Source organism: Macaca thibetana, chromosome 10 (genome assembly GCF_024542745.1).
Source record: "Macaca thibetana thibetana isolate TM-01 chromosome 10, ASM2454274v1, whole genome shotgun sequence".
Taxonomy (NCBI): Eukaryota; Metazoa; Chordata; class Mammalia; order Primates; family Cercopithecidae; genus Macaca; species Macaca thibetana.
Genome location: NC_065587.1, coordinates 72,069,988 through 72,088,625, shown reverse-complemented (window position 1 = coordinate 72,088,625; position 18,638 = coordinate 72,069,988). Strand labels below are relative to the sequence as shown.

The 18,638-nt window shown below is 41.7% G+C and overlaps 1 protein-coding gene, 1 non-coding gene and 1 pseudogene across 8 annotated transcripts in view; 2 read left to right on the top strand and 1 right to left on the bottom strand.

Moving 5' to 3' along the window:
- The window catches only part of DNAAF9 (dynein axonemal assembly factor 9), a 164,623-nt gene that overhangs the window by 30,256 nt on the left and 115,729 nt on the right, over nt 1–18,638 (top strand). For 5 of the 6 annotated variants that reach the window (XM_050745657.1, XM_050745654.1, XM_050745653.1 and 2 more), the window contains one exon: nt 13,576–13,653. The exons of the other annotated variant lie outside the window; for it this stretch is intronic. In XM_050745657.1, the coding sequence (XP_050601614.1) occupies nt 13,576–13,653 (78 nt within the window). The remainder of the gene's footprint in view (nt 1–13,575; nt 13,654–18,638) is intronic. 6 annotated transcript variants of the gene reach the window in all.
- LOC126929415 (ubiquitin-conjugating enzyme E2 variant 1-like) lies at nt 7–13,566 on the top strand (annotated as a pseudogene). The gene has a single exon (XR_007717169.1). The product of XR_007717169.1 is annotated as a ubiquitin-conjugating enzyme E2 variant 1-like (transcript).
- LOC126929983 (U6 spliceosomal RNA) lies at nt 13,036–13,144 on the bottom strand. The gene has a single exon (XR_007717408.1). It is a non-coding gene; the product is annotated as a U6 spliceosomal RNA (small nuclear RNA).

Genomic DNA, 18,638 nt, shown 5'->3' with positions numbered 1-18,638 from the left:
GTATGTATGAAAAGCAGTATGCCAGTTTTTGTCTGCCACTGGGCGGTTTTTATGAAGAACCCTTGTGGGTGCGCATTATTATGACACCAAAAAGCTGGCAGTTGCTTCTCAAGGGCATGGAGCAAGTTAAAAGACTTGAAATGGAAAATAGTTGCTGCTAAAGGCTAGTCCCAGACTGAGGTCCTGTGTCCTTCTTGGAGTTTTCTCCGTCCTTCCTCTCCCTTACCCCATTCTGAGCTAACTGCTGTTCCTGTCTACTCCTGTAGCACCCTAGATTGACTTCTCCTACAGATTTTATGATCCTGTTACTACACATTTGTCACACTTGCATACCAGCCCACCCACCCTGGTCTTTGTACTGGAGGCTTCTTAAGTACAAAAACATAACTTTGTTGTTGTTTGTATGTCAGAAATTTATATAATTTATATAAATTGAGAACTATTCAAGAGCAATGAAAGGGACAGTGCAGAATTTGGGTAAGGGCAATGTACTAGAGGAATGGAAAGATTAGCTTTTGTGGTAAGAACAGTGTCTTTTATTTCAGCATTCCTTGCATCTAGAAAATGACCGGTAAATATTTCTTAAGTGAGTCTGGGACAGGGGGTGGTCCAGAGTACAGATTAAGGAAAATGGCCTGATAGGTTAGCAGCATTACCACGAGTATCTATGTGCCTCCATGGGATCCTCACTGAAATGACCTGCCCAGTACAGGAAACCAGGGAAGGGGAGCATTGTCATGCTAGAAGTGGGGACATCCTGTTACGGAGAGAGTAAGTGGGTCCCTTAGAAGCAAGGCACAGAGCTAATTTCTACCCCTCTGAGAAGTACTGGCATCCCTAGCAGATGACTGGAGGCTTGCCTGGGAGAACCACATCACATCCTCTGAAATGGAGCAGCATGGGCTGTGGGGCTGAAGGGAAGCATACCACTTGGACTCCACTTTTCTTTTTCCAAAATCACAGTATTCTCACATTGACTACAAGTAGCAGAACATCCACAAGGCTGTGGAAGCTGCCCCTACTGGGAATTAATGCTCTCTAACTTAGAAGAGTGGGGGCTTGAAGGGAGGCAGGCCATAGGGGTTAGAGAAGAAACTTAATATTTTTATAATATTAATAATGGTAATATTTATTTTTAATTAATTATATGAACTAGGTCTGAGTACCTACTATATGCCAGGTACTGTTCTAAGCACTTTATGTGAATTGACTGATTTCATTCTTATAGTAACCCTCTGAGGTAGGTCCTATTTTACATCCCCATTTAAGACTGATTAAATGAATTTCCCGATTTCACACAGCTACAGAAAGGCAGAGCTGGGGCCAGATCCAGATGGTCTGGTTTCAGAGCCTGTGCTCCTCACCCCTGGGCTGCAGCTAGAATCACATTGGAAGAAGTGCACTGGGAGGCTACATAGTTGGCATAACCCAAATGAGAGAGGTTTTCTGACCTTAAGGTGCGTCACACTGTGAAGTCACATTCAAAAAGAATGTTATCTCCTTCCAAAAAAAAAAAAAAGCCTTTGAAAAGTAATGTAGATCTTTACATTAGGATGGTGTTTTTAGGAAATGGGATGGGCCATGAAGGGGAAATGGTACACATCATAAAGGAAGAGTTACTATAGGTCTTCTCTAGGTCCCTCTCTCCACATCCTGCCCTTTTCTGTAGCTGCTCCTTTTTATTTTCAGATACTTCCTTTTGTCTCCATCTCATTCTACCCCACCTCAGTCTTCTTCTTTCCCCTGCCCTTCCCAGTACTTTGAGGTGTGGAGCAGTTTGGCCTATAGATGTGCTCTGCCAATACCCTCTCTACTCCACTCTGATGGCCTGATGACTGCCTGAGTCAGAAAGGCTCTTACTTCCTTTGCAGGCTAAGAGAAGGAGAGCTATACTTATAGCTTAATTTTTAAAAACTTGTGTTTTATTATATGGCCATACCCAGAAGAAAGTCGTTAGCCCAGATATGTTTTGTTCCTCATGTGGTAGGTGCCAGCATGAGAAAGAAAGCCAAGCCCAGACACAGCTTTTACTTGGCATTTATGCTGGGCCAAACTGAGTCATCGATACAGATAATTATTTCTTCCTGGGAAGCGGTACAGGGAAGTTCCTCTGCTAAGGCATTTTCTGCCTCTTAACTTCCTTCTTCTTACTCTCCCACTGCTGGAACTGTGATCTGGTAATGTAAATTTACATCAACCAGCTCCACAAGGAGAGGATCCTAATAGCAAACTTCTAAATAATGAGTAACCAGTGAGCATTCATTCATCTGTTTATGGACAAATAGATCTTCATATTGAAAACTGGAATAAGAATTAGGAAAAGAGTCAACAAAATGTAAGAAAGAGACCACAGCATATTAGATGCAGGGATAGATCAGCATGCTTTAAAAAAAGATTTTCTTCAAGGAACAAAATAAATAATTGAGAAAATGTCTCTTTTTGGTACTTTTTAGGAACAAAATTTATTTAAAAAATGAGATTTATCAATGAGGTGAGCAGTCAGAATTAAAAAGGGAGATGGAGGACATATAAGAAAAGATTGTAGGAAGTCTCAGAATTTATTAGTAGAATGAAAACTTGCATTAAAAAATAGATATCAAATTTAATACCCTTAAAAAATCTGATCAGTTGACACACTTGAAAAGCTTTTCCAGAATACAGAGGAAGGGGCCAAGTAGATTAAATCAATGGGGAAGATGATGATGAAGTGGAGAGTAGAGAATGGAAATTGGTGATATTGAAAGGAAAGAATTAAATTGAAGGTTGTTATGTAATAGTCTGTACCTCCCTCTACCACTCTCCTCTCCCCTCAAGTGACAAGCAACCAGACATTTGCAGATGCCACCTCCACCCTAGGAAAAACAAAGAACAGGTCTGGGTGGAGGTTCTGTAAAAAAACTGAAAAGGGCCTGGTGAGTGGCTCACACTTGTAATCAAGCCTAGCACTTTGGGAGGCCAAGGCGGGAGGATCACTTGAGGGCAGGAGTTCAAGACCAACCTGGCAACAAAAAGTTTTTAAAAATTAGTTGGGCACGGTTGGGCATGGTGGCTCATGCGTGTAATCCCAGCACTTTAGGAGGTGGAGGTGGGTGGATCATGAGGTCAAGAGATGAAGACCATCTTGGCCAATATGGTGAAACCCCATCTCTACTAAAAATACAAAAATTAGCTGGGCGTGGTAGCAGGCACCTGTTACCCCAGCTACTCAGGAGGCTGAGGCAGGAGAATTACTTGAACCCAGGAGGCAGTGAGCCAAGATTGTGCCACTGCACTCCAGCCTGGGTGACAGTGTGAGACTCCATCTCAAAAAAAAAAAAAAAAAAAAAAAAATTAGCTGGGCACAGTGGCATGTGCCTACAGTTCCATCTACTTGGGAGGCTGAGGCCAGAGGATAGCTTGAGCCCTGGAGCTCCAGGCTGCAGTGGACTGATTGAACTACTGCACTCCAGCCTGAGCAACAAAGTGAGACCCTGTCTCAAAATAAATAAATAAAAATTAAATAAATAAACTGAAAGGCAAGACGAAACAAAAAGATTTCATTGGCTAGTGTAGTTTTTGCTTCCTGAGAGAGTAAAGCTGTTCACATTTTGGCATGTAGAATATAAGGGGATGGAGACCCAGTAATAGAAGCTCTGCTTATCAGTTATCAGGAACATACAGCTTCCAGTTAACCTTTTCATTGCCTCATTTCAAAGTACTAATAGGAAGCCAAAGATCACCAGACATTTGATTAAACAGCAATAACTCAAAAGAAAAAGATCAAGTTTTTTTTTAAAAAACCAGTTCATTAAGACCCAAGATAATTTAAGGTATAGAAGAAAAGACATAAAACCCTTTTTGGATGCCCAGAAAAATGTAAGATTTCACAACCATAGGACAAGTAAATGTTGTAATAACTGAATGTGTGGAAAATACGAGCTCTAGAAAATCATAATTGATGAAATCAATAGAGGGGTGGAAGGTAAAGTTAGGAAAGTCTTTAGAAAGGTAGAATAAAAACATCACAGTTATAGAAAATATGAGAAAAAACTTAAAAGACTTTAACTTTAGAAGTTAACTTTAGGCCGGGCTCGGTGGCTCACACCTGTAACCCCAGCACTTTGGGAGACCAAGGTGGGTGGATCAGCTGAGGTCAGGAGTTCAAGACCAGTCTGGTCAACATGGCGAGACCCCCATCTCTACTAACGACAGAAAAATAGCTGGGTGTGGTGGCACATGCCTGTAGTCCCAGCTACCCGGGAGGCTGAGGCAGGAGAATTGCTCAAAGTGGAGGTTGCAGTGAGCTGAGATCGCACCACTACACTCCAGCCTGGGTGACAGAGCGAGACGCCATCTCAAAAAAGAAAAAAAAAAAGTTAACTTTAAATGTTAAAAGACCGATCTAAGAATTCTAATATCCAATGAGTAGAATTTCTAGAAAGAGGAGGCAGGGATACCATAAGGAAATAAATCTTTTTAAAAAATAAACATTTCCAATCATAAAGAGAAATAAAAGCTTTTAAATTAAATCACTTAGGTATGAATGGGAAGAGGAAAAAAAAAAACCTTAATCTGTCCGTGACATTTCAGACACTAAGGATAAAAGAAAACCTTTTTTTTTTTTTTTTTTTTTTTTTTTTTGAGATGGAGTTTCACTCTCGTTGCCCAGGCCGGAGTGCAATGGCACAATCTTGGCTCACTGCAACCTCTGCCTCCTGGGTTCAAACGAGTCTTCTGCCACAGCCTCCCAAGAAGCTAGGATTACAGGCATGCACCACCATGCCTGGCTGATTTTGTATTTTTAGTAGAAATGGGGTTTCACCATGTTGGCCAGGGTGGTCCCAAACTCCTGACCTCAGGTGATCTGCCTGCCTCAGCTTCCGAAAGTGCTGGGATTACAGGCATGAGCCACCTGTACCCAGCCTGGATGAAAGAATATCTTTAAAAGCTTCCAGGAAGGTGGTCAGTAAGGTTGGCCAAAAAAGAAAAAAAAAGCTTCCTGGAAGAAAAAACAAGTCACCCACCACAAAACAACAAAAACTGGTTCCCAAACCAACAAACCCCCCCCCAAAACAAAAACACAACCACAAACAAAATAATGAAACAATGGTCTTCAAGAAACTAGGCATCAGGCAGTGAGGAATCCTGATTCCCTGAGTGATGGAAACAATCAAGGTGAGCCCCGTGATGGTACTAGCTTATTACTTTGAGAAAGTTTGCAGACACAGCATAGAGAAGAGAGTACCCAGGTGGAGCCCAGTGCACTCCCTGAGTTAGGAGATGCAGCTGGGAGTCTCGGGAGACCAAAGCAGTTAGAGTACTAAAGAGGAAAGAACCATCCAAAGATTCCCCTTTCCCTAGTCAGTACTCAGCAGAGTATTGATCCATGTTGTCGTGTATGTGGTAACTACTCAAAGTCAAGAGAAGCCTGTCTGAAAGGATTCGAGGATAGTGCCTGATGTGTGTGTTCAGGGCTGAGAACAGTGCCTGTTTTCACCAGTTAGACTGGAAAAACACATACAGGCCTATCTTAATTTATTGTGCCTTGGTTTGTTGCACTTTGTAGATATTGCATTTTTTTTTTTTTTAACAAATTGATCGTTTGTGGCAGCCTGCATCCAGCAAGCCTGCTGGCTCCATTTTTCCAACAGCATGTGCTCACTTTGTGTCTCTGTGTCACATTTTGGTAATTCTCATAATATTTCAAGCTTTTTTATTATTGTTATATCTGTTATGATAATCCATGATGAGTGATCTTTGATGTTACCATCGGAATTGTTTTGGGACGCCACAAACAGCACCCATATGAAATGATGAACTTAATAAATGGGTGTGTTCTGACGCTTCACTGGCTGTTCCCTAATTTTTTGCTTTCTTCTCTGACTTCCCTATTCCTTGACCGTAACAATATTGAAATTAGGCCAATTAATAACCTTTATTGTAACCCCAGCACTTTGGGAGACCAAGGTGGGCGGATCACCTGAGGTCAGGAGTTCAAGACCAGTCTGGTCAACACGGCGAGACCCCGTCTCTACTAACAGTAGAAAAATAGCCGGGTGGCCAATAAAGGTTCAAGGGAAAGGAAGAGTCACAATTATCTCATTTTAAATCAAAAGCTGGAAATGGTTAAGCTTGGTGAAGGAGGCATGTCGAAAGCCAAGACAGGCTGAAAGCTAGACCTCTTGCACCAAACTGCTAAGTTGTGAATGCAAAGGAAAAGTTCTTGAAGGAAACTAAAAGCACTACTTCAGTGAACACAAATTATAAGAAAGTGAAACAACCATATTGCTGATATGGAGAAAGTTTGAGTGGTCTGGTTAAAAGATCAAACCAACCATAACATTCCCTTAAACCAAAGCCTAATCCAGAGCAAAGCCCTAATTCTCTTTAATGTAAAGCCTGAGAATGTTGAGGAAGCCGCAGAAGAAAAGTTTAAAGCTAGCAGAGCTTGATTTATGAGGTTTAAGGAAAGAAGCTGTCTCTATAACATAAAAGTGCAAGATGAAGCAGTAAGTGCTGATTTAGAAGCTGCAGCAAGTTATTCAGAAGATCTACCTAAGATACTTGATGAAGATGGCTACGCTAAACAACAGATTTTCAGTGCGGACAACAGCCTTGTATAAGAAGATGATGCCATCTAGGACTTTCTTTTTTATTTTATTTTTTTATTTTTGAGACAGAGTCTCGCCGTGTTGCCCAGCCTGGAGTGCAGTGGTGTTATCACGGCTCACTGCAGCCTTGACCTCCCAAACTCAAGCCATCCTCCCACCTCAGCCTCCCAACTAGCTGTGACTACAGGGGTACACCACCATGCCCAGCTAACGTTTCTATTTTTTGTGGAAATGGAGTCTCACCATGTTGCCAGGGCTGGTCTTGAACTCCTGGGCTCAAGTGATCCTCCCACCTTGGCCTCCCAAAGTGCTGAGATTACATGTGTGAGCCACAGCGCCCAGCCTGTAGGACTTTCATAAATAGAGAGAAGTCAGTGCCTAGCTTCAAAGGACAGCCTGACTCTCTTGTTAGGGGCCAGTGCAGCTGGTGACTTTTAAGTTGAAGTCATTGCTCATTTACCATTCTGGAAATCCTAGGGCCCTTAGGGATTATGCTAAATCTACTCTGTGCTCTTTAAATGGATCACCAAAGCCTGGATGATAGCACATCTGTTTACAGCATGACTTACTGAATATTTTAAGCCCACTGTTGAGTCCTACTGCTCAGAAAAAAAGATTCCTTTCAAATATTACTGCTGATTGACAGTGCAGCTAGACACCAAAGAGCTCTAATGGAGGTGTACAAGAGAATTAATGTTGTTTCATGCCTACTAATGCAACATCCATTCTGCAGCCCATGGATCAAGGAGTCATTTCGACTTTAAAGGCTTATTACTTAAGAAATACATTTTGTTAGGCAATAAACTCCTCTGATGGATCTGGGCAAAAAAAAAAAAAAATGGAAAGCCTTCTCAAAAAGATTCACCAATCTAGATGACGTTAAGAGCATTCATGATTCATAGGAGGATGTCACAATATTGACATTAACAGGAGTTTGTGAGAAGTGGATTCCAGATCTCATGAATGACTTTGAGGGGTTTCAAGACTTCAGTAAAGGGAGTCACTGCAGATTTGGTAGAAATAGCAAGACAACTAGAATTAGAAGTGGAGCCTGAAGATGTGACTGACTTGCTGCAATCCCATGTTAAAAACTTGAAATGGATGGGGAGTTGCTTCTTCTGGATGAGTAAAGAAAGTGGTTTCTTGAGATGGACTCTACTCCTGGTGAAGATGCTGTGAACATTGTTGAAATGTCAACAAAGGACTTAGAATATTCTGCAAACTTAGTTAATAAAGCAGTGGCATGGTTTGAGAGGATTGACTCCAATTTTGAAAAAAGTTCTACTGTGGGTAAAATGCTAGCAAGGCCAGGCATGGTGGCTCACGCCTGTAATCCTAGCACTTTGGGAGGCCAAGGTGGGCGGATCACTGAGGTCAGAAGTTCAAGACCAGCCTGACCAACATGGTGAAACCCTCTACTATAAATACAAAAATTAGCTGGGTATGGTGGTACGCACCTGTAATCCCAGCTACTCAGGAGACTGAGGCAAGAGAATCGCTTGAACCCAGGAGACAGGTTGCAGTGAGCCGCGATCACGCCCCTGGTCTCCAGCCTGGGCAACAGACCAAGACTCCTCCTAAAAATAAATAAATAAATAAAATGTTATCAAATAGCCTGACATATTACAGAGAAGTCTTTTGTGAAAGTAAGAGTCAACTGATGCGGCAAAACTTCATTGTTGTCTTATTTTAAGAAATTGCTGCTGGCACAGTGGATCATGCCTGTAATCCTAGTACTTTGGGAGACTGAGGCAAGAGGATCACTTGAGACTAGGAGTTCAAGATCAACCTGGGCAACATAACATGATCCCATCTTTACAAAAACAGATTTTTGTTTTAATTAGTTGGCATGATGGTGCACCTGTAGTTCTAGCTACTCAGGAGGCTAAACCGAGAGGATTGCTTGAGAAGGAAGCAGTCTTTCTGGAGGATTGCTCCAGAAGTCAAGGCTGCAGTGAGCTATGATTGCGCCACTGCACTCCAACCTGGGTGACAGAACGAGACTCTATTTCAAAAAAACGAAAAGAAGGAGAGAGAGAAAGAGAGGAAGGAAAGGAAAGGAAAGGGAGAGAAAGGGATTGCCACAGCCTCTCAACCTTCAGCAGCCAACACCCTGATCAGTCAGGAGGCATCAATATGGAGGCAAGACCCTCCACCAGCAAAATGGTTATGACCCACTGAAGGCTCAGTTGACTGTTCGCATTTTTTAGTAATAAAGTATTTTAAAATTAAGGTATGTACATTTGATTTTTTTAGATGTGTTATTGCTAAAAAAAAATAGACTTTAATAGACTATGGTACGTTGTAAACATAACTTTTATATGTACTAGGAAACCAAAATATGTGTGTGACTTGCTTTATTGCATTATTCACTTTATTATAGTGATTTGGAACCAAGCCTGCAATAGCTCTGAGGTATGCCTGTAATTCACTGGGCCCTGGGTAGAGCACTCAGCAGGATTTTGTCTCAGTAGCAGGGAAAAATCAACCCTGCACTGAGCAGTGGCTTCAGACCTTCCTAATAATTCATAAAAGCAGGACCCCAAAGGATCAAACTGTTTTCTAGTAACTTAACTGCTTTCCAGAACAAAGCATAAGAATATTTATAGGAATACCAAAATATTTAGCACCCAGCAAGGTAAAATTCATAGTGTCTGGCATCCAGAGATCATCAGGCTTTAAAAAAGCGGGAAAACACAATTGATAATGAGGTAATCAGTCTTCAAAATTGGCCTAGAATTGACAGAAATATTAGAAGACAAGGACATTCAAACAGTTATTATAACTGCATTTCATGTGTTCAAGAGGCTAGAGAAAAGACTGAGTCATAGAATATATAAAAAGAGACCCACAACTGGGTGCAGTGCCGTGTGCCTGTAGTCTCAGCCATTCAGGAGGCTGAGGCAGGAGGATCACTTGCACCCAAGAGTTCAAGGCCAGCCTGGGCAACATAGCAAGACCGCTGTCTCAAAAACAAAACAAAACAAAAATTCAAACTTCTAGAGATGAAAACTACAGCGTCTAAGATGAGAAATACACTGGATAATAATGAATGTAATAATTGAGAATTTTTTTAAGAGGAAATATACACTAGATGAGATTAATGACAGATTGGATAATGCCAAAGAAAAGATTAGTGAATTTGAAGCCATAGCATTAGAAACTATCCAAGGTGAAGTGCAGAGAAAATAAAGAATCCAAAGTCATAGTCATGAGGACAGCGTAAAGACATTTTATGTCTTTTTGTTTTGTTTTGTTTTCCTTTTTGTGGAGAACAGGGTCTCTCTATATTGCCCAGGCGGGTCTTGGACTCCTGGGCTCATACTGTCCTCCTGCTTCTGCCTCCCTGAGAGCTGGGATTACAGGTGTGAGAAAAGTTTGCTTTGCATTAATCTTTTTTTTTTCTTTCTTTTTTGAGACGGAGTGTCACTCTGTCACCCAGGCTGGAGAGCAAAGGCACGATCTTGGCTCACTGCAACCTCCGCCTTCTGGGTTCAAGTGATTCTCCTGCCTCAGCCTCCCAAGTAGCTGAGATTACAGGTGTGTGCCACCACACCTGGCTAATTTTTGTATTTTTAGTAGCAAGGGGTTTCACCATGTTGGCCAGGCTGGTCTTGAACTCCTGACCTCAGGTGATCTGCCCGCCTCAGCCTCCCAAATTGCTGGGATTACAAGCATGAGCCACTGTGCCCAGCCTGCATTAATCCTTTCTTAGCTATTGGATAACGTGTTCCACCAAACAAGGTAGTTAACCAAGAAAGAGGAGACAAGTAAACCACAGAGCCAAATCCATCAACTGAGAGCTCCAGGATGATATCAAAGAATGTGAATGTCCCGCCAGAATGAGGTAGAAGAAGAAAGGGAATTTGATAGAGTTTCTGATATGTTTAAATCAGTAGTTCTCAATCGGGGTGAATTTGTCTTCTCCTTCCCCGTAGGCATTTGACAATGTTTGGAAATATTTTTGGTTTGCATTGTGTGGGGGGTGTTATAGGCAGCTAGTGAGGGCCTGCAATGCACAGGGCAACCCCACAGAACAAAGAAATATCAAGCCCAAAATGAAAATAGTGTTACTGTTGAGACACCCTGGAGTAGGCAAATTGGATGGGGCTGTTAGAAAAAAACAGAATTGATTTGTAAAAAAAAGTATACAGGTGAAAAAAAATGAAGCTGTTAGTACTTCTAAGAATAATAATAAAGCAAATTGGAATGTAAAATGTACTTAGCCTGCAGTAAATACTATTTACATGGTTTTAACATTGTAAACAATAATTATTAATAAACCACTTCAAGTGACAGCAACGCAAGATGACAGCCACAACGGGCTCACTATTAAAAGTCCCTTGCAATTTCTGACTGTTGGAAGAACTTGAAGAAGGCCAGAAAGGAGTAGGAGATGACACAGTTAGCTGGGGTCTAGAAGATTACGAAGACATGACACTTACAACATGGACAGGGATGATAATTGGGCCTCCAAGAACAATTTATGAAAACTGAATATATAGCCTTAAAATAGAATATGGACCTAAATACTCAGAAACACGCCCCCCCTTGTAAGATTTGTAACAAAAAATTAATATGAATGGAGTTAATAGTTTTAATGGAGGGGTGGACGCAAGAGCCATATCAGTGCTATCAAAATGGCAGAATTCATATAGCATCAAAGTTGTCCTGCAAGAGCTTCGGCACCTAATGATGTCTAAAGAAAATATGAAACTCCCTCAGCCACCTGAAGGACAGTGTTAGAGCAATTAATCAAAAAGAAAAACCACAGCCCTTCCCCTTTCCCCCGACATTGAATTTAAGCAGTCTTCATTTTTCACAGTAGTAAATTTTCTAGATATGTCTTGTAGACCTCAGAGTACTGGAAAGGAAGCTCCCATTCAAAGGAAGTTAAGATACTGTAAATGATACTAATTTTTTGTCCATTTGAAATATGTAAGTTGTGCTATAACAAATCATCCTGTCAAGTGTAGCCACTGTCCACGTAGTAGAACTTCTGGGATCAAGAAAGTCTGTTTAAATTGATTCCCATCATAACTGGTGGGGCACATCTAACTCAACTGTGAAAAGACACATCACACAATCACCTTGCTGCTGATTACATGGCCTGGGGTCTCTGCCTTTTCCCCTTATCCTCCCACCTCCCACTTTCCCTGCAACAACAGCCCTCTAGCCTGGAGGGCTTGTTAGAGTAGATGTGAAGGCTTCAGGTCATAGCCTGTGGGACTACTGCTGGGTATGTGGGGTGCTTTGCCTGCACTCCTGGTTTCTTAAAGTCTTAAGTGATGCCCCTTCCAAGCCATCATCCTTTCCCCCACACTCCTTCGCTTCCGCCTTTGGCCAAAGCATAGATGGTAACCCCTCTACTCCCCTCTGAGATTGGCCTTTGGTGAGGAATTCAGAGCTTTCCCCATATCTTCTCTCCCCCACCTTTATCAAGGGGTGCTGTTTTTTATTCCGTCCTCCTCAAGTTGCTTTTTGCACCATCACCACCTAACACCTTCCATGACACTTCCTTGCTTTGGCCAGAAGCCATCAGGTAAGGTTGGAAAGAGTCTTTGACCTCCCTTTGTTTAGTTTTGGAACCGTACTTACTCACTCTCCACCAGCCTGGGAAATGGGTATTGGGTCCTCAGCCCTGCCACTCTGCTGTCATCAGCTGATGCATTGTTTTTAACTCAGGTTTTGATAAGGTGAAAATAATAGTCACCAGGGTTACTCAGACCTGCCAGCTCTCAGAGTCCTTGGTGGTTAAACTTGGAGAAGGGCCACATAAAGACACTTGGAAGCACACATGATCCCTCTGAATTGTTTTACTTTCCTGTAATTGCTTTTGCTTTTAAAAATCGAAGTTTTAAACAGGGCTTTCATTTGGTCATCCTTGCGATCCACTGGGGTCTAGTTTGGAATCTGACAACTGGAACAAAAAGAACCCTGAATCCGGTGCATGCCTTGGTTTTGGTACTGCTGCTGCTTCTCAAGATCCTCAGCAGGGATTAAGAAAGAACCAGGTGTGCACAGCAGATCCCTGAAATTGGCAGGCTTGACCTCCTGGCAGATTGCTTCGTCTTTCCACTTTCTGTTCAGGACCACTAAATGCTGATGCATACCAAAATAAAAGCAATTCATTGTGTAAAAAAATTATTAATAAGCCAAAAAAGTCATTTTATGGTTTTAAATGATGTTAGGATATGTGTGTGTAAACAGTTTGGGGGCCGGGCACGGTGGTTCATGCTTGTAATCCCAGCATTTTGGTAGGCTGAGATGGGTGGATTGCTTGAGCCTGAGAGTTTGAGAAAGAAACAGTTTGGGAATAGGAATGGATGTAGAAGAACTACATCTTTGCCAGAAGTCAATATTTAGTTTCTAAAGAAAATGAAGTGAGTTCTAAGTGGTTGTTTCGTTTTTTAAAAAATTATTTTTTGAAAATGTGGAATGCTTTATGAATTTACATGTCATCCTTGGAATTTGCATGTCCTCCTTGCACAGGGGCCATGGTAATCTTCTCTGTATCCTTCCAATTTTAATGTATGTGCTGCTGAAGGGAGCACCTAAGTGTTTGCTTATGAGGAGTGAGACTAGTCAGGGTTTGTGAAAGGTTGGAGTCGGGGATTACCGTTTTTTATTATAAGCCTTTTGTACCATTTGATTTTTAAAGCATGGACATGGATTTTTTGATTAAAATTTTATTTAAAACAAAGGCAAAAAATACACAATATACAAGTCTATATGTGCATGTGTGTGTGTATAAGTATATATGTGCCCATTATTGAAGATAATCGGTACCAAAGTTTCTGAAAAAAATAGTTTCCTTGTATGGGAAAACATTATATGTATAGGTCTAATATAATTGATAAAATTTTGATTTATTCTATTCACACTAGTTTACACCAAAAGAGTCATTTCTGAACATCAGAAAATAATTCTGATTGTCCTAATGATATTGACTTAATTATTTCAATGTTTTTGCTCTCTGTTGCAGTTGCAGGATGTGAGTTTGAATCTATGGAATGTCTACAGCAAGATGGATCCTATGTCTCTGGAGAGTTTGCTTTCAGATGTAAGGAGCCAAACAGTAACTTTTAAATATTAGTATACGTCCAGCTCAGTGACCTGCTAGTGATCTTTAATTTGAAGAAATGCAAAGTATACTTTAGTTTGCCTTAGTCAAAAAATAGAGCAGTTTCTTTCTTGATTATTGTCTTGAATTCCTTGGGGTTATAAAGGAGCCTGGCAAGTGACACTGCTCCCTCTTCCACTCTGAGGTAATCTCACTGGAGGCAAAACCAGGGCCTCCTGCCTGGCCTTAGGTTTAGGTTTTTACCTAAAGGTGTTCTTTCTGTTGGACTGGACTTTATAAGAACAATGCAGAAGGCTTTCTCTGGGATGAAAAGATAAAAAGATGAGATTATGGCTTAAAGGAATCAAGGATTAGAGCTGGGGGCAAACTTTTTCTGTGAAAGTCTAGTTAGTGATATTTTAGCCTTTGTGTGCCTTACGGTCTCAGTGGCAACTACTTGACAAGGCCACAGTAGCATGAAAACAGCTCTAGACAGTCTTTAAACAAATGGGTATGTCTGTGTTCCCAGGAAACTATTTACAAAAATACATGGCCTGTCTATATCAGGATTGGGGGGAAATTTGCAATGAGGAGCAACAAACAGACCTAAAGCTTTAGGACTCTGTACTCTGGTTAGGCTGGTCAGTAGTGTCTCTCGGTGGCTGTAGATCGATATGCATGGTCATGGACTTAGAATTAGCCATTTCTCCAAGGAGATTCAGTGCAATTAGCGAGGAACAATATTTAACAACCAAGATCTGGGCATTAGGTATGTTTCTTGCTTCTGTGGGGACATTGGTTTTAGGCCCTTTGAGTGGGCATGCTGAGAAAATAAAGTAAAAGAATCATAAGGAAAGGAAAAGATAGTTTCAAAAATTGTATTTCCTTGAAAGCACAGAAGGTTTGAATCTACATATTGAAAAGTGCAGACTGGGCACAGTGGCTCACGCCTGGTGAGGAGGCTGAGGCAGGCAGATTACCTGAGGTCAGGAGTACAAGACCAGCCTGGCCAACATGGTGAAACCCCATTTCTACTAAAAATACAAAAATTAGCCAGGCACAATGATGCACTCCTGTAATCCCCACTACTCAGGAGGCTGAGGCAGGAGAATCGCTTGAATCCAGGAGGTGGAGGTTACAGTGAGCTGAGATCATGCCGCTATACTTCAGCCTGGGTGACAGAGCAAGACTCTATCTATAAAAAAGAAAAGAGGTCAGGTGCGGTGGCTCACACCTGTAGTCCCAGCACTTCAAGAGGCCAAGGCGGGTGGATCACGAGGTCAGGAGATGAAGACCATCCTGACTAAAAATACAAAAAATTAGTCAGGTGTGGTGGTGGACACCTGTAGTCCCAGCTACTCGGGAGGCTGAGGTAGGAGAATGGCAGGAACCCGGGAGGCGGAGCTTGCAGTGAGCCGAGATCCACCACCACACTCCAGCCTGGGTGACAGAGCAAGACTCCGTCTCAAGAAAACAAAAAAGAAAAGGATATACCATGCCCCAGAGAAAATTGTCCAACAATGGTCAACACTGAGACATATTTTATTTTATTTTATTTTATTTAATTTTTTTTTTTGAGATGGAGTCTCGCTCTGTCGCCCAGGCTGGAGTGCAGTGGCCAGATCTCAGCTCACTGCAAGCTCCGCCTCCCGGGTTCCCGCCATTCTCCTGCCTCAGCCTCCCGAGTAGCTGGGACCACAGGCGCCGCCACCTCGCCCGGCTAATTTTTTGTGTTTTTAGTAGAGACGGGGTTTCGCTGTGTTAGCCAGGATGGTCTCGATCTCCTGACCTTGTGATCCGCCCGTCTCGGCCTCCCAAAGTGCTGGGATTACAGGCTTGAGCCACCGCGCCCGGCCTGAGACATATTTTAATAAAGTTACTAGACTTTGCCCCAAGCCCTGAATCCCCCCAAAAAACAGTAAAATCCTTTGGCATCCAGTTACAGATAAACTAGAAAAATGCAGGGTGGCCTTGAGTTTCTCCATAGCAGAAAAAAAATGAAGCAAAACACCTATAATAAAATCCTCAACAAAAACATAACACCCACATTTTATTGTATTTATTTAAAATATGTGTGTGTGTGTGTGTGTGTATATATATATATATATATATATATATATTTAGAGACAGGGTCTTGCTGTGTTGCCCAAGTTGGAGTGCAGCAATGATCATAGCTCACTACAGCCTTGCACTCCTGAGCTCAAGTGATTCTTGCACCTCAGCCTCCTGAGGAGCTGGGACTACAGACGTGCATCACCACACCTGGCTAATTTTTTATTTTTCTCTAGAGATCAGGTATTGCTGTGTTGCCCAGGGTGGTCTTGAATTGCTGGAACCTGGGTGGCAGAGGTTGCAGTGAGCCAAGATTGTGCCATTGCACTCCAGCCCAGGCAACAACAGCGAGATTCCATCTTTAAAAAAAAAAAAACCTGAAAAACTAAGTAATAAAGATATAAATAACAGCACAAAGTGAAATGAACAGTAAAAGATAAAGGTGGATGGGTGAGGAAGGAGGGAGTAGGAAAAAGAAGTACACTAATTTTATTATTGAACATGGTCAGAGATTAAGGAAATTGAGCATTAAGGTTTTTCTTTCTTTTTTTTTTTTTTGAGACGGAGTCTCGCTCTGTCACCCAGGCTGGATTGCAGTGGCACAATCTTGGCTCACTGCAAACTCCGCCTCCCGGGTTCCTGCCATTCTCCTGCCTCTGCCTCTCGAGTAGCTGGGACTACAGGCGCCTGCCACCACGCCCAGCTATTTTTTTTTTTTGTATTTTTAGTAGAGACCGAGTTTCACCGTGTTGTCCAGGATGGTCTCGATCTCCTGACCTCATAATCCGCCCGCCTCGGCCTCTCAAAGTGCTGGGATATAGGCGTTAAACACCGCGCCCAGCCCGAGCATTAAGGTTTTTACATTAGTTACAAGGTAAACACTAGCACTCAGTAATAATTTTTTGTTTTGTTTTGTTTTTGAGACAGAGTCTCACTCTGTTACCCAGGCTGGAGTGTAGTGGTGTGATCTTGGCTCACTGCACCCTCCACCCTACAGGTTCAAGCGATTCTCCTGCCTCAGCCTCCTGAGTAGCTGGGATTACAGGCACATGCCACCACACCGGACTAATTTTGTATTTTTATTGGAGACGGGGTTTTGCCATGTTGGCCAGGCTGGTCTTGAATTCCTGACCTCGAGTGATCTGCCCACCTTGGCCTCCCAAAGTGCTGGGATTACAGGCCTGAGCCACCACGCCCGGCCTCAGTAATAATTTAAATAATGAAAACACTATATATCAGAGTATTTGAGAAACAGCTAACGGAGTGCTTATAAGAAATTTTTAATTGAAAATAAGTAGCCAAGTGAAGAAGGGGAGAAGAGTAAGGAAAGAATTCACTGCATGGAGAGCAGAAAATAATGAAATAGAACATAGGAAAGTGGTAGAACTCATACATAATGCCAGCACTGGTACTTTGAACCTGAGAATAATGAAATAGAGAAACCGTTAGCTTAATTGTGGTAGGTTATATATTTTTTTATAACTTTTTTTCCCCTTCATGCCCTTGTTGTAGTTGACAGTGAGTATTCTTTCCTTTACACTGTTGGCCCTGGTCATATGGAAGGTGATTGGTCATAACATGACATATCTGACCAGAGGCCTTCGGTGTTCTTGTGTAATTTTTCTTGCCCTCTTACACTCTTGCCATGAGAACTTTTCCCAGGTAGTTGCTGCTTTATGTGTCGGTCCTGAAATGACATACATAGAACAGACTGTAACAGCCCAGCTGAGCCATAGCCAGCCTGCAGACCTGTAAGCAATAACCTGACTAATAAACTCATCTAACAAGAAAAAAAGGGAGAAAGCAGAAATTTCAAAAGAAGAAAAAAGAGGGCAGTGATAGAACAAGGAAGTTAAGAGTCATAAGAAAGTAATTGCGTCACTTCAATGCAAATACATTTGGTTAAAGGTTAATTAAAATAGGCCCCAGGATAGATAGAAAATCTAAAATAACTGATTTTAAAAAGGCAGAGAAATTACCAGGAACACATTTCATGAGTGAATTCTCCTAAAACCTTCAAATATAGTTTGAGAGCTATTTAAAAGTTCAGATCCAGCCAGGTTCTGAACTGGGTTCTGAATTCAGGCAGGGTTAGTGGCTCACGCCTGTAATCACAGCACTTTGGGAGGCCGAGGCAAGTGGATCACCTGAGGTCAGGAGTTCGAGACCAGCCTGGCCAACATGGTGAAACCTCTTCTCTACTGAAAATACAAAAATTAGCTGGGTGTGGTGGCACATGCCTGTAATCCCAGCTACTTGGGAGGCTGAGGCAGGAGAATCACTCAAACTCGAGAGATGGAGGTTGCAGTGAGCTGAGATCGTGCCTCCAGCCTGGGCAACAGAGCGAGACTCTGTCTAAAAAAATAAATAAAAGTTCAGATCCTACCGTTAAAACATTTTAATGTAGTGATGAACTAAATCAGACCGGACAGCACTGAAAAAGAACATCTTGCAAACTTTTAACGAAATTAGCTAAAAAAAAAATTCAGACAGTACTGGATCTGAAAAAAAAAAAAGAAATTAGCTGTTATCAAAACTCATAAAAAGAAACTGAAGAAAATGAAGACTACAGACCACTATTATGAATATTGATACCAGTATTTTAAGTTAAATATTAGCAAACAGAACCTAGTATCATATTAAAATAAAATTCTATGAAGTAGGGTTTTTTAAGGGTTCTATATTTAGTTAAATATCTGGAAATCTATTAGTGTAATTGCTATACGAATTTTTCCTCTTGGAGCCTTTTATAATGACTCCATAGATACTAAAAAAGGCATTTGATAAAACTGAACATCTGTTCTATTTTAAAATTTCTTTTTTTTTTTTTGAAACAGAGTCTCACTGTCACCCAGGCTGGAATACAGTGGTGTAGCCACTGCACCACTGCAGCCTCCACCTCCCGGGTTCAAGTGATCTCATACCTCAGCCTC